Source organism: Falco cherrug, chromosome 1 (genome assembly GCF_023634085.1).
Source record: "Falco cherrug isolate bFalChe1 chromosome 1, bFalChe1.pri, whole genome shotgun sequence".
NCBI classification, from domain to species: Eukaryota; Metazoa; Chordata; class Aves; order Falconiformes; family Falconidae; genus Falco; species Falco cherrug.
The window spans coordinates 100,135,298-100,150,632 of NC_073697.1; the positions used below are offsets into that span (position 1 = coordinate 100,135,298).

The 15,335-nt window shown below is 59.3% G+C and overlaps 1 protein-coding gene across 3 annotated transcripts in view; it reads right to left on the reverse strand.

Moving 5' to 3' along the window:
- Positions 1-5,369: 5,369 nt before the first annotated feature.
- The window catches only part of SEZ6L (seizure related 6 homolog like), a 50,855-nt gene continuing 40,889 nt past the window's right edge, over positions 5,370-15,335 (reverse strand). For 2 of the 3 annotated variants that reach the window (XM_055699133.1, XM_005439583.3), the window contains 11 exons: positions 14,737-14,903; positions 13,990-14,184; positions 13,771-13,909; positions 11,003-11,199; positions 9,568-9,762; positions 9,241-9,432; positions 8,825-9,019; positions 8,062-8,094; positions 7,797-7,911; positions 7,435-7,537; positions 5,370-7,116 (listed from right to left, as the gene is read on the reverse strand). In XM_055699133.1, the coding sequence (XP_055555108.1) occupies positions 7,087-7,116; positions 7,435-7,537; positions 7,797-7,911; positions 8,062-8,094; positions 8,825-9,019; positions 9,241-9,432; positions 9,568-9,762; positions 11,003-11,199; positions 13,771-13,909; positions 13,990-14,184; positions 14,737-14,903 (1,561 nt within the window). In that variant the 3' untranslated portion in view covers positions 5,370-7,086. The remainder of the gene's footprint in view (positions 7,117-7,434; positions 7,538-7,796; positions 7,912-8,061; positions 8,095-8,824; positions 9,020-9,240; positions 9,433-9,567; positions 9,763-11,002; positions 11,200-13,770; positions 13,910-13,989; positions 14,185-14,736; positions 14,904-15,335) is intronic. The other variant, XM_055699137.1, reaches the window with a different exon arrangement.

Here is a 15,335-nt window from a genome sequence, read left to right on the forward strand (position 1 = left end):
GGGCGGGGCCGGAGCAACGGGGTTGCGGCACCCGGGTGGGGGTCCTGGGGCCGGAGCCGCTGGGAGGGTGAGGTGCTGATCCCCTCGGGGAGCATCCATCCCGGCTGCGGCTACCCCGGGCTGCGGGGACGCGGGGACACGGGCACCTGAGGCTGCAGCAGCTGGGATGCAGGGGGTGCAGAGGCACCGGGGTGGGGAATGGGGGTGCAGGAGGACACGCAGGGAAAACGGGCTCCAAGGATACAGGCACTGGGGGCTGCACCCGTCAGGATGCGGAGGATGCTGGCCCCGGGACTGCTGTCCCAGGGGTGGATGCAAGAAAGGATGCAGGCGCCCAGGAGACAGGATGCTGGCTGGCTCCAGGGACACAGACTATTAAGGATGTAGCAGTTGGGATGAGCAGGATGCTGGGTCCAGGCACCCAGGGATGGAGGGACTGCAGGGATACAGGCATCTGGGGATGCAGCACCCAGGATGCAGAGGTTGCTGGTCCTCAAGGATGCACACATCTGGTATGCAGGGGACAGGAGCACCCAGGGAGGCAATGCCCAAGATGCAGGCAGCCAGGGGATGCCTCAACAAGGATGTGAGGGTGTGCTGCAGCACCTGGGATGGAGGGAAGCTGTTCCCAGGATGCAGGAGATGCTGGCCTGGGGGCACCTGGGATGCAGCACCATGGATGCAGATGCCTGGGGAGGCAGCCCCAGGGGATGTGGGCATTCCCAGGGGGTGGCAGAAGTGTGTGAGCCCCCCTCTACACTCACAGCCAATTCCTGCCACTCAAGTTAGGAGGGTCCCTCCACTAGTAAATGACAACCTGTCTGCTGGCATCTCCTGTTCCCATTCCCACTGCTCCAAGGTGCTTCCTCATTCAGCTGTGGGTTCTGTCGGGGCTGAGGCTCCCAGGCCATGGCAGCTTCAGCTCCTGGGAGTTGCCTTTGAGAGCCCGCAGGCAGCGGGCACAGGAGCTGCAGAGCCCCAGCAGCCCAAAGCCGTGTCTAACAGCAGCAGTTCAGCACTTGGAGCAGATGGACTGGAAGTGCAGCCTCCCCACACACACCTGGCGCCAGCCAGTCCCACCAGCCAAAGGGGTTGGCAAAACGTTCCCTTTTTAAGCTGACCTTGCGCCCAGGGTTTGGCCCTATGGAAAAGGGGAGACCAGCTTTGCAGATTGGTCAAAGAGGAAGTAGTATTTTTTGGGTGTCCCTTAACAACTTTTAAGTGCTGGTGGAGAAACAGTTTGTTACGAGCCTCTCTGCTTCCTGCTTGCTTGCTTTTTTCCTCCCCACTCCATTTCCCATTCACCTAAGTGAATACTGCCAAATCCAGGGTCCCCAGGAGCACCAGTGGTCCAGCCCTCCCTCCACCTTTCCCCCTAGTGCCAGATGAGCTGCTGGGCTGAGCTGAGCGCAGGCAGAGCCCGGGTGCAGGCAGAGCCCTGGCAGCGCTGTCCTGCCCTGTGGCAGAGTGCCATGTGGAGCTGCATGGGACGTGTGTCGATGTGGGAGAAGCCCTGCCTGGTTTCACAGGTTTTGCCATCCGGTGCCTGCATGCTGCAGGTAGCCAGCCTATGGCTGCAGGTAGCTACCCATCACAGCTTGGGCTGGGTTTTAGAAGTGAAGTAAAGGCTGCTCTGCTCAGCCCCTCAGGTGTGTGTGCTTGCTTTGGAGCAACCTCATCCCCACCTGCCGCAAACCTAAGTTGCACCTTGCTTTCTCTCCTGGCACATTGTTGCATCCTGTCTGTTCCTGCTGTTTCCCTGTGCTACCGCAAGCACATCCCCACCCCAGTTTGCTTCTGCAGGGCTCTGGCAGTGTTGCATGTTGCAGGGTGAAAGAAGGGTGAGTTTATTCCTTCCTGCTCTTTCCCAGACCCATCTCAGCCTCACCCCGTAGCTCCTGCCTGCTCTTGGCAGACAGCGCATCCTTCTGTTGGCAGTCACAGAGTCTGCTGGCTCTTGGCACCAGGCTCTGGACTCTCCCATCCTTTCTTCCCTCTGTCTGCCTTCTGCTCTCTGCTCCCTGTTGGGCCCCTCCAGACCCTGATCCTCAGCTCTGCTGCTCATCTTGTCTCTGTGGGATGAGCTGCCCCTGTCTTTCCTCTGCCTTTAGGATGTCATCTGGTGTTCCTCACCCTTCAGGTGTAGCAACCGCCTTCCCAACACTGCACACATTCCAGCAACCGGTCTGCTGTGCAGCTTTCCCATAGCTCCGGGGAGATAAGGCGGAATTGGAGGTCTGCAGGACTGGGGGTCTCATCCTGAGTCCCTGGTGTGCATTTCCCCAGTAATACTAAGTCCACAGCATGCAGCACAGAGGTTTCTTGCAACACATCCTGCACCACCCATGCCTGCCACACGCTGAGGGTGCAGGGGCTGGATGCCTCTGCCCTGTGCTCTTCTGAGGGGCTGGCAGGGGTGCTGCGAGGGTTAATTCTGCTGCCAGCCTCCTCTTGGGTTTGTGCTTCACAGGTCCCTCTGAACTTTGGCCTCGGTGATTCCCCAGTCTGGGGAGGGTCATTCCTGGGAGGCAGGGGTGCTGGGATGGCTCAGCTGGGATCCCCTGGAGCACTGCAAGCAGGACCCCAGCCTGCAGCACCCCAAGCACCCACCCCACAGCCCTGCCTCTGCAGCCGCTCCCTTGCCGGTGCCCACAGCCATGGGGCAGCTGCGGGATGGAGGCGTGAGCCCTGCCCTGCTGCTAGCACCTGAGCACCAGGAAGGGTGACGGGGCTCCAGGCAGGGACAGAAGGGTCTGGCAGGGGCCAAGCAGGCAGCAAGAGCAGGCACAGGAACTATCTCACGGCAGAAGGGCTGGGAACAGCCCTGGGATGCACTTGGCACAGATCTGCCCAGCGGCACCCTGGCAGGAACCCTGTCTGTGTGGCAGCCTTCTGGCTCCAGTGATCCCTTCTCCCTTTCCTGAGATGTACTCCTGGGGCAGACACCACCCGGTGTCCCCCTGAGCCGTTGCCAGGATGTGGCTGCAGCCAAACCTGTGCTTGTGTTCTGCCAGGGCCAGGATTTCCCCGAGCGTTTAGGCTGGAGCTGGGACAGTGCTCCCAGGGGGGGCCCTCCCTGTGCTTCCCGAGCTGAGGAGACCCACACTGCACAGGCTCCTGTTCCCTGAGTCCCCTCCTGACCAGCTTGTGCCCAGGCAATGAGCAGGATCCTCGGAGCATGGCTTTACTGCTCAGCCCTGTGTTCGTCCCTCAGCATTTCCACCTCTGGGCATTGCTGTGCTGCCAGCCCCCTCTGCCAGCCCAGCCCCGAGCCCCCTGCTCTTTCCTCTTTGATCATATTCCACCCTACTGCTGTTTTCCCTCTGCACTGAAGGGTGCCAGCGCCAGCCCCAGGGCTCTGTCACCGCTGACACCAGTGACCACGGGCACCCCATGACCGGTCTGCCCTTAGCAGAGCAGGGGGGCTGGGGCCCCACTGGTGCCCCAGCTCTCTGTCCTTAGCATGCTTCGCCGACTGCTTTGGCTCCTGCTGAGAAATAACCCCGCGATGGGCCATGGCGCAGGAACGCAACCAAGGAATGGCTGTGTGAAATCCGGCTGAGGACTGCAAGCCCCTGCGCTGGGGCTGGGCAGGGACGGGAAGGAGGCGAGGGGTCCCTGCTGCTCTGCCCTTGAGCTCAGGTGGGTGGACGTGGGGGTCCCTTGGCTACGTGACTGCCAGGGGACAAGCACACTGTGTCATCCACTCGCGCCTGCCACAGGGGAGAGGTGGGTAATGGCTGTGGCTGCTGTGCCCAGACAAAGCTTAATCTGCAGCACAAAGCTCGAGGCCAGAGATTGGTTCCTGCTTTACGTCACGGAGGAGGAACAGCAGCATCAAGATTTTTTTTTTTTTTCCCTCTTCATTTTAATTCTCTTGCAATCTCTGTCCAAAAATAACCCAAGCTTCCTCCCTCGGGAATGCTCTGCATCAGAGCCTTGGCTCCTTCGCCCCCCTGTGCATTAGCCTGACAGCTGCTAGACGAAGCTATTGTCTTATGTCACATCATAACCTTTTTAAAAAGCACATTTGGAGAGTGCAGGATTATTTTATTGTTTCATGTGGGGAGGGGCAGGGATGGACGGGCAGCCCCAGGTTTCCCTGGGCATTTCCCAGGGTGCTGGGTGAACTGTGCATCCCTGTCCCTCCCTGCTGGCCATCGCCACTGCCAGGGAAACCTGGGACTCTGCAGGTGTCAGGAAAAGGTATTTATCCTGGGATTTCCCAGTGGCCCTGCTCCTTAGCAAGGCAATGACAGCAGCCATCCCATCACCATGCTCCTGGAGCGGGGCCATGCTTGGGGCCATCCCGCAGGCAGCTGGGGTTCCCCCAGGCAGGACCCTGCCCTGTGCACACCTGATGCTTTTTATGTTTTCGGCTCTCCAGGGATGCGGCAGGGCCTGGCTGGCTTTCAGAGGGCTGCTTGGGGGAGAAACCTCCTGCAGGTGGGGGGCAGAGATGAGCTCCCACTGGAGCAGCTCAGCCCAGAGAGGCTCCCCATTTTTCCCACCCAGCCCTGAGATCTTTCTGGAGCTGTGCCTGCCTGCTCCACACTGCAGCAGTGCAGGATGCAGCCGGTGCAGAGCTGTACAGGGGCAGGCGAGGAAGCCCCCCACCCATGTTCTCCCTGTGCTTTTGGGGAGCTCCCCTGCCCCAGCTGGCACACGTGCCGTGGAGCTGCTGGGTGACAGCCTGTGCTGCAGGGTGAGCAGGGCACAGGCAGGATGGGTCCCCAAAGGCCTCCTGCCCTGAGGGGCTTTGCTGACAGGGCTCCCTCGTTCTGCACATCCTCTGTGACACGGCCATGGGTCTCCACCCCAAACCTTCTGCACATCCTCTGTCCATGGGTCTCCAGTGTGGTCCCCACACCTCAGGGCAGGACCCTCCACCCGCCTCATGAGGCATCGCTGTGGCTGCAGCACGGGCAACGCTCAGGAAAGGGATGAGGCTGGGTGTGGGGGGAGCCAGTGCTAGCTCCCGTGGGGTGTCCCGAGGAGATGAAACGCCCCCAGGGTCATACCAACTCACCCCATGTTCCCGCAGGGCTTGGCTAGCTCAGGATCTGGCCCCTGGAAACCACACAGAGCCAAGCCAGAGGCATGTGGCCGCCATCCTGCAGCAAGGTGTGCGGCACTCGGCCTCTCCTGCCCCTCTGTAGCCCCCTGCACCTGTGCAGCAGGGCCTGCCTGCTGTCCAGGTCTCTGCAAACTTATCTCAGACATTTAAAAATACAGAACAATTTGTATTGAGGTTATATTGAAAGCTAGAGCTTCCCACGGAAGTACTTCATCATGTTCAAAAATATTTAATCCCAGCAATTTTCACATTGTTCTTATAAAAACAGACATGTATGAAGGGAAATGAAATGCTTAGTACATTTTTGGCACATTTTTTTCTTTTTTTTTCTTTTCTTTTTTTTTTTAACCTTTACAAATTACAAACACACATTCATTGTTTTTAAAGGAAAAAAACTAAGTCTCAGCTGTACACTGCAGAGATGCACTAACCGTCCCAAAACTAAACCAGCCTCCCATGGTTACAATTGCTGTTCTACAAGGACAAAAGAAGGACATCAGCAGCCAAGGACACATTGGTGGCTTCGCTGCCTGGGGGGCTGGCAGCATGGGGGGCCTGGGGAGGAGATGGCCCTTTGGGGTCTGTGTCCCTGCAGATGGGGGGCAGCCCCACCAGTGTCTGGCTCTGGCAGGGGTGAAGGCAGCAAAGGAGTGCGGGGGATGCTGAGGCTTGAACTGGGACTTGCCTGTGATGGGCCCAGCTTTGATGAGCTGACTTCTGCCTGTTCTGCTCCCTGCAGGCTGGTCTCCCGTGCCAGAGCCTGGCCATGCTGCCTGCCTGTTATTTCTACCCCAAAAAACCTCTACCTTCTTCCCCTGCCCCTCCTCATCTCCTGCCCAGCTGCGAGGCCCAGCAAGGTGCCAGCCCAGGGGGTTCGGGTGGGAGCTGCAAACCCACGGGGGTCTGGGTGGGAAGCACCAAGTGGGCTGTGCTGCCTCCATCTCTGCCTGGCACCATTGCTGGTGTGGCTGCCCACACACTGGGGTAGGCAGCGGACCCTCCTGCAGCAAAGGGGAGCTCCGCAGCTGGCGGGAGTGGTAGCAAGGAGCCCAGTCCATCCTGCTTACCCTGAGATGCTACCTGGGGGCAAGGGGTGACCTCCAGCCTTTAGTGGGATCGGGGGGTTCCTGGCATGGGTCATGGCAAGTGTTTGAGGAACAACTGTTGTGAGCAAAGAGGCACTGGCTGCGGAGCTCCCCTTTGCTGCAGGGAGGCTGCGCATGGCTCCCCGGCAGTGCCCTGCTGGGCTGGGCTGCTGGGGGGCACTGGTTAGTGCTTCTCCGTAGAGCTGTGGGTCCTGGGTCACTGCCTCTCCAGCATCCAAAGCAAAATGGGAAAAGAAAGTGGCGTGTACCTCGTGTGTGCCAGGCTGTCCCCTGCTCCCCGGCACAGCAAGCAGGGCTCCGCACTGGCGGGCGGCTTTCCTGAGCCACGCTCCACTTCCCCACAGTGAGGATGGTCCCTGCACTGGTGGCACAGAGGCCCCCGAGCCCCCGCCTTGCAGGTCCCACTGGGGGCTCGGGGAGCCGGGAGCTGCAGGACTGGCAGGGCTGGCAGTGCCAGCAGGACCCTGTGGCAAACGCTGCGCCTACCTCAGCTCCCAGCAATCAACTGCAGGCTCTTGCAATGGAGACATTTTTAATTTTTAACAACATCAGAACCGCAAAAAAAACCCTGCACGTGTGTGGACAGTGCCAGGGGACGTGCTGCCGTGCCGCTGTGCCGGGGGGGACACCATGTGCCCCCACACTGCCCTGGCCTCGCCGGGACCTGGCTCTGCCCCGGCTCCCACTGCTGCCTGTGCCCAGGGCTCTGCAGCACACCTATCGCAGTTTAAATAGAATAAATACAGTGAAGAAAACAGTAAAATCTTCAATAAAGAGGCAAAAGGAAAGACAACAGCAGGTCCAGGGGTCCAACCAAACTCCACGTGGTCTCTGGATTAGTTACTGAGGAAGTTCTATGAGAGCACATTAAGTTCGCAGCCGGAGACTCTCTTACCGATGTCCTTATATCGAAACTTCATATTCTCTTGTTTCCTGAAAAGAAGAAAAAGCCAGTTGAGGGCAGCAGCTGCATTTCAGGATAATCTTCCCATTCCCAGGCGGCAAGAGAAGCCCTGGGTGTCATTTTGCTCGCAGGGAAGCAGTGCCTACCAGGACCCCGCAGCCCCCTTTGCCTCCTCCTGTCTGCTGGAGCCCAGCGGGCCCCTCGGGAGCAACCGACGGGGATGGAGCCTCCTGCCCCGTTACTCAGCACCAGGATGGCTGGACTCATCCTACTGCTGCACACCTGGCAAAACCCGCACTTCCTCAGCACGACGGTCCCCAGAGAGGAACGGGCACAGCAGGACTCACCCCTGTCTCATAAATCGGGTTGTCGAACTCTGTTTCTACTGTGATCTGGCTGTAGGGGTGGGAGTACATGAGGGGCAGGCGGAGGCTGGAGTAGTACCGACACCTGTGAGGGAGACGCAAGAGTCCCTGGGCTGCACAGCACAACCCCAGAACAAAGTACAACCACCCCCGTCCTTCCACATCCCCCCCATGCCAGCTCCCCACCAGCACTCCAGGGACCCCAGAGTGGGAGCTCAATGCCTGGCTCCCTGGGACCGTGCCCAGGGTGTGCGGCTGGCAAGGGCATAGTGATGCTGAGCCAGCCTTGGCCACATCCCCAGGGGGCTCTGCCACCAGCCCCCCAGCCTGACTCTGCACCCCACCTTGTGAGATAGATGTACGCTCCTCCCAGCAGCAAGGAGATGATCAGCACCGGGATGAATATGGCTAAGGCCATATTTCCCCCCTCGAGCGATGTCTCTGCAGCAGCTTCTGCTACTAAAAGGACAAGATCTATTATGTTGGCATTTGCAAGCACCTTGTGATCCCCTCTCTGCCTCTGCTTCTCCCCACCCTCCCCTTGGGCTCCACACAGGCTCTGGCTGAGGGCCCTGCACAGGGCTCATCCAGCAAATGCAAGTCACTCACCTTCCAGAGCATGTTCAAAGCTGTCCTGATTCACTGGAAGAGAAACGGAGAGTTACTGCTATGTAACTGGGTTTGACTGGCTGGCAGGTGTTGGCCGCATGGGGAGCCCAGGCCCAGGCTTTCCCTGCCCCATTTGGTTCCAAGCCATGCTGCAAACTTTCAGTTTTTAATAAGCTCTCAGTCTCTGTAAGCAGGTGCATGGGGCTGAGGGGGTTGAGCAAGCGAGACACCTGGAGGACGGCTCTGCCTGGGGTGGTGGTACCCTCCAGAGAGCCCTGCTGCCCAAGAGACAAGGTCTCCACTTATTCTCAAAGTAGTAATTAAGAACAATTTATCCCTGCAGCTTAGGCACAATGGAGGGTTCTCCAGCGTCCAGAAAGCACACTAACCCCAGACCTTACTCAGACCAGCACCTAGAGGGTTTCCTAGGGCTGAGCTCTCCCATCTCAGTGGGTGCCCAAGGACAGCATCCCTGCTGAGTCTGAGCAAGCCGCTATGGGAAGCAGCAAAGAAAGCAAGCAAGTAGCAAGGCTTGCCCTGCACCACGGCACGGCACGGGGCCGGAGGGTTTGCTCCCCCTCCCCGGGGCAGCAGAGCTTGCTCAGCACAAATCCAGAAAAGCACTCAGGTCTCAGATGACCTTAGCTCCCAGCTAGAGAACCGCTGGGGGTCTGCAGCCCCAGACGGAGGTCGCTCGGCTGTCCCAGGTTGGGGTCAGAGGAATTGCCGGTCCCCGCACCTCCCCAGCGACCACTGCTGTTACCTTTGCAGATGGGCAGGGGTCCGCTCCAGTGGGACGGCTGGCCCAGGATGCATTTGATGGTAACCTCCCCCATGAGTTCAAAGCCCTCATAGCACATGAAGGTCAAGGACTCTCCTGGCAAGTAAAGGCGCTTATAAAGTATTTGGTAGCCGTTTTCTGGCAATCCTGGATTATCACAGGCCAGTGACTCCTCAGCTGCAAGGGAACACATCTCAGAGTGAGCCCCAGGGCTGCCAAGGGAGAGAAGGAGCCTGGGTGGCAGCAGGGAAGCACCCAAGATCTCACCCCATCCCGCTTTCAGGTAGCTCAAAGCTCTGCTCCACCCCATGGGGCTGGGGAAGGTCCCAGCTGCAGGGCAGGGCTTCCCAGGACCCCCAGGCAGAAGAGCCGAGCTGTGGGAAATGGCCCGAACTTACAGACGCAGTGTGGGAGCCGCGAGGTCCAGATGGGTGTCCCCGTCTCGCGGCTGTAGCAGGTCAGCAATGAGCTGCCCTCCAGCACGAAGCCTGGGTTGCACGTGTACTGGATGGTGGTTCCCACCAGCAGCACCGGGTCGGAGATGAGGCGGGTCGAGTGCTCCACCTCCCCTGGGTCTGTGCAGTACATAACTGGGGAAAACAGGTTGTCTGAGAGGGGAGTCCTGGCATGGCAGCGGGGACCAGCAGCCGTACAAAGTGGTGTGTGATGTGATGTGATGTGATGTGATGTGATGGGGACAGCAGCGCGTTGCCCAGAGCACTTACTCTTTTCACAGAAGGGGGGGTCACTGCTCCAGCTGAGGTCCCACTGGCAGGTGAGGGTGTCGCTTCCCACGATGTCATAGCCCGGGTCGCACTGGTAGGTGATCTTGGCCCCTCTCACCAGCTCCGTGTGCGATGTGGTCTTCCAGCCATTCTGGATCTCGGGCAGGTCAGAGCAGGAGTCATTGCGGGACACCTCTGCAGCCAAGAGAGATGCTGGCTGTCACCCAACAAGTGGGACCCCACGGCACAGCCTTCCTTGGACCCACTGCGTGTGGACCCACAGCACTTCCCCAAGTGCCTGTCCCTCCCTGAGAGCCCTCCAGCCCCACGCACCACAAATGGCACAGCCACAGCCGGCAGCCCAGTCCACGGGTGGCATCCCCTGGGCAGAGGCAAGGGGCACCACGTGGGTAACGGGCTCTTTAAAGCCTCCCCAGCCCTGACCCTACAAGTGGGCGAAGGACTGTGCTGATGGAAAAAGAGCAGTGTCTGTGCTGGGGTCAGGACACAAAGAGCAGCCTGGGAACACCAAGCTCAGCTCTGGCTGCAGGAGCAGGAGAGGAATGGTGCAGATGCCATGGTCACGGCACGGCTGGTTTGCTCCGGTGAGGGGTTTCTGCCCTGCTTTCCCCAGCCCCGTGTCCACAGCTGAGCTCGGCCGCATGTGCTGCAGTGCACCGAGGAGGGGACCTGCAGCCTCGCAGGTGATCTGCATTGCAGATCTGGTTTGTCATAACCAGAGCTGTCAGCAGTGGGAAGAAAACACACTTGGAAGAAGTCTGCCAGGGGAAGACAGGTGCAGGGAGAGGCAGGCAGCAAGACTGCGGGCAGCCGTGGGGAAGAAGTGCCCTTCCCAGTCCTTGTCCCTTCCTTGGGCACCAGCCACCCCAGTCTGGCAGACATGGCTGCACCAAAGGACGATGCAAACAGGCATCTCCAGATGTAGTCTAAGCCTCTCTGGAGCAAGGAGCTGTGATCTGGGAACATCCATCTCAGGAGCCCACCTGGGGACTGCCTTCAGTAACCTCCTTTAGGAGGAAACCTTGCTGCAGTGCCTCAGTACCATCAGCTTCTTGCCTGACAGAGAGTGCGAGTGGATCCTGCATCCCCAGTTCCAGCAATTTCTTTCCCTGTTCTTCTCTGCACGGGGCCAAACCAGGGCCAACAGGGACCAAAAATGCCACTGTCTTCTTGCCAGCCTGGAAGAGGGGAGACACACAGGGACACCCCAGAGCTGTCTGACTCAGAGACCTGCAGTGAGGCTGGGGGGTTCTGCAGGAGCTTGGTGGGACGTGGAAAGAAGTGTTGGTGTCACAGCAATTCTTCCTGCTTCCAAACCTGGCACCTGGACAGCGTGGTCCAGCTGCATGTCACAGTTGCCACCTGCACTGCAGCGGCAGAGCAGGGGACACACCCAGCACCCTGCTTTTCCTACCTATGTAGTTCATGATGAATCCTTGCCCCTTCCCAAAGATGAGCCCAGCAGGGTCTGAGTGGAACTGGATGGTGAGATCGGGGCTGGAGGAATACAGCTTTTGGGGGCCGCTGCTGCCGACATACTGCCCCAGGATGTGAGCAGTGAGCTCATCCCCATCGTAAATGGTGAGGATGTCACTGTTGGTGAGGTTCAGGCTGGAAAGGAGAGCTTGGTTAGAGAGCAGCTTGGGCAGGGAGCCCAGGTAGGACACGATGGTGTTGGGCTGAAGGGGCAGTGAGGTGACTGCCTACTCCAGCACTGCAGTGCAACGAACCTGCATTGTGGCCTGTCCCCACCCCTATCCCCATCACAGAATCATTTAGGTTGGAAAAGAGCTTTGAGATCATCAAGTCCAGCTGTTAACCCCGGACTGCCAAGTCTGCCACTAAACCATGTCCCTAAGCACCACATCTACATGTTTTTTAAATACTTCCAGGGATGGTGATTCCTTTTCCATCCCCATCCCCATCACTGTCCCAGTCCCATCGGCATCTGCATCCCCATCCCTGTGCCATTCCATCCCATCCCACCCCTGTCCCATCCCCAGGCAGGCTGGGCAAGCGCTGTGCTGTGGCCCGGCCCCAGCAGGCCAGCAGCGCTGCTTTGCCGGCAGCCCCCCCCGCCAGAGCTCACCCCGGCCCCCTCCCCGTGCCGAGTGCGGCGGCTGCTCGGGCGGGGGCGGCCCAAAGCGCCGTGACGGACCGGTACCCGCCACACCGGACCCTGCCCACGGCGTGCAAAGTGCCGTCCCCCCGCGGCGCCCCCGCCTTGCTCAGCTCTGCCCCCGCGCCGGGCGCTCCCCGCTCCCCGCCCGGGCCCGGCCAGCAGAGAGCGGTGCCGGACCGCGGATGGCGCGCGGCGGCGCGGGCGGGGCGGGGCGGGGCGGGGCGGGGCACTCGGGGCGGGGCGGGCGGCGGGATGCCGGGCAGGGGGGGCAGGGGGGCAGGGGGCGCAGGGGGGGCAGGCGGGGCAGGGGACGCAGGCCGGGCAGGCAGCCAACCCTGCTGCAGAGCCAGGGCCAGCACCCGCAGCAGCCCCCTCCGCGCCCTTTGCAGCAGGGATGCGGCTGCCCCTCGGGCAGGAGGGGACCAGGGGCTCTCTCCTCGCTCCCAGGCGAAGGGCAGGTGATGGATGCACATCCCGGAGCAAACCTTGCCCCGCCGCCCCCCGCCCCGGCAGCCAGCCCTGCTGCCAGGCTGTTTTGCCTGCCACTGCAGTCCCTGCAGCCCCACCACGGGCTGCCTGTTCAGTGCTGGTGGTGTGGGTGAAATGATCACATCACCCCCAAAGTGGGCACAGACTTCGCCTTCCCCTTGCTCATCCTGCCCCATCCTGGGTGCTGGTGAGGCTCAGCGGTGCTGGGGAGCACAGCCAGCACCCAGCGCTCTGCTACCTGGCAGCATAGGAGGGGCTGGGGCAGAGACACCACGTCCTCCCCTTCCCCTGGGGAAGAGGGGCAGGGGGAGAGCACTGAGATGCTGCTGGCCCCACAGGAGGACACTCCATCAGCTTTCAGGCTGAAGTAACTTTCCCAGCGAAGCCTGGGCTCCTGCACACAGGCAGGATCCAGCCGGCCGTGCATGCACGATACCTGTGAGCCCAGGCCACGCTTGGTCACTGCAGGACCCCTGCCCTTCATGTTGGCTGACTAATTCAGCCTTGTTTGGAGATGCCTGAGCTGATCCCCAAATGTTTTATTAAGAATGTTCTTGGAAGGCGCCCAGCTAATCCCCATGGCAAGCTGACATTTGTAGTAAATCTCTGCTTTCTGTCAAACATGATTTCCTCAGTGACATTTATGTCTGATGACTTCAAATCACTTGGCCTCCAGTTCTGCTCAGCCCAAGCACCCACAAAGCTGGGAGAGGTGCACTGGGAGCTCTGACTTGTGATTTTACAGGAAGCTTTAAAATCTTGATGACTCTAAGCCCCTACTTGAAACGTGCCCTCTTGAAAATCAAAAATAGCATCAAAGGAGATTCCCTTTGCATCAGCGGCATTATTATGCCAAGGGCTCCCAGCCTGGCATTGAATCCTATATCCCTCTGACCCCCGGCATGTGCAGTGAGTGTTGCCGTGCCTGCCCATGCCTGGACAGCACAGCCAGGGCTTGCTGGTAGCTCTGCTCTGCTCCCTGCAGCTTTCCGAGCAACGTCACCGAAAGGCACATTACCAGGCTGGCAGTCAGGAGGGGAACTGATGTGTTTTGTGAAGACATGTTGGTCCCACAAGAGAAAGAAGGCAGGACTCAGGAGAGAGGGCTGGGCAGAGCCTCCCTCTGCCTCTCACCCTCCCTTAGTGCCTCTATCACATTCAAGCCAAAGACCGAGCTGAGGTTTCCATCTCATGGATGTCCCAGACTTTCCTAGCCCCGTACAAACCAGTTTGTGATGGCACTGTGTGTCACTCTGAGCTGCACGTGACCGCATGCTGCTGTGGCACCAACTGCCTGTGGTTTCGCTCTGGAGGAGTTCAGAAGCCATCTCAGGAACAATTAACTACTGCAATGGATGGTTTAACAGAGCTTTAAACTCAGGGAGCAGCACTGGGTACTGCCCTGGACCTCCCCCTGGGTGCCAAGTGCATCACAGGAGGTTAGGAAAGCTCTGAGGGGGAGAACAGGGAAACAGTGCGGGTCCTTGGGGCGAGGGGAGTGGAGATACTGCACCAAAGCAGGCTGAGCACTGGCAGGGCAGAGATAGGCACCAGGGTCCTGAGCTACTCACAGCTGGATGTCCAGGAAGAGCCGCTTCTCCTCGCCAACGTGGATCCTCCAGATGCAGTCCTCCCCCTCCGCATAGGGCTCCGGCCAGTTTGGGGACAGGATCACCCCGGCCACGGCAGTCAGCTCCCCACCACACATGGCTGTGGGAGCAAGAGGCAGGCAGGGCTCAGCCGTCGTTGGCACACACTACCCAACATTGCCCCACGGTGCAAGGACTGACCTCGGCACAGCGGCTCCGTGTCATTCCAGTATGGGTCCCGCATGTTGACGCACTCGATGACAGCGGGGCCCTGCTCCAGGGAGTGCCCAGGGTCACACGTGAACTCCACGGTGGTGCCCAGGTTGTAGGTGGGGTCGGAGGTGGTGAAGTTCCCGTTCTGGATGTAGGGCTCGTAGCAGTGGCCACGCTCGAAGGCTGGAAGAGAACCCCCCGTTAGCCATAGGGGCATGGAGCTGGCTGGGGGACGCGCTGCCTTCCCCCGCTCCTCACACACTCACCTCTGGGGGTTTGTTAGATGAGCCCTGCGCTCTGCTGCTGGCCCCAGCTAGAAACCCATCCCTCCAACCCTGCCGTGCACGGATGGCCTCTTCCACAGCGTATTTTACAGGCAATTAGGATTAACAACAGTTTATCTGTCCTGAGCCATGAAGGCTTAACCAAACCCCACTTCCATTGTGTATCACCATCAGTAACGCTCACTGTGTTGCCAGTTGCTGTATTTGCTGAGCAATCCACCCTGGGATTACTGCGTTACTGAGCTTGCTCAGAGGCGTGGGGCTCCTGCGGGACTAATACAGCAGCACAGGGACAGTGGCACAGCAGAGCACCATGTTTGCCCATGCCAGGGGCAGCCAAGACCCTTCCTACAGCTGTATCCCTGTTAATTGCCCAAACATCCTGAGGCACAGGATCACTGGCTGAGGCCAGCCTGCTGCTTTCAGGGGTACCAAAATGAGAGCACATCACCTTCAAAGCGTATGTTGAAAGACGTGGCAGCTGCAGGCTCCTCCGCGAGGAAGTCAATCCTGATGGAGGAGCCGTCACTGATCACCCCTTCGAAGGGCACACTGTCGGCACGCAGGGAGTCGTAGAGGACGGCAGACTGGTTCGTGTCCCCGCTGTACACCACCATCCTGCACGGGAGGACACAGTACATTACATGGGAGAAGTGTCCCCACACACCCCCAGAGCATGACACAGCCCCCCTCCTCACCAGCACCCGCTCTCCAGTGCTCCCAGAATATGGCATTTTAAAGAAATTGTGCAAACAAAAATTCACCAGCCAGATAAGTCTCTTTTACTGTGTCATAAACAGGGGCTTTATTCTTTGACTTTACTACAAGCCATAAACCTGCTTTACTGCCTGTTACCAGACTGAATGTTAATGCTGCTTAAACACAAGCATCAGCACCATAAGCGTGGGCTTTGCGTTACGGATGCTGATAGCATGGGATTTGCAGTTTCTTGTGCCATAATGCTGAGCTGTGCTGGGCATTGGGTATTTGGGGGGAGGAAAGGAGGGGTGTGACACAGCACACTGCATCTTTCCAACCGCTAGTGAGATC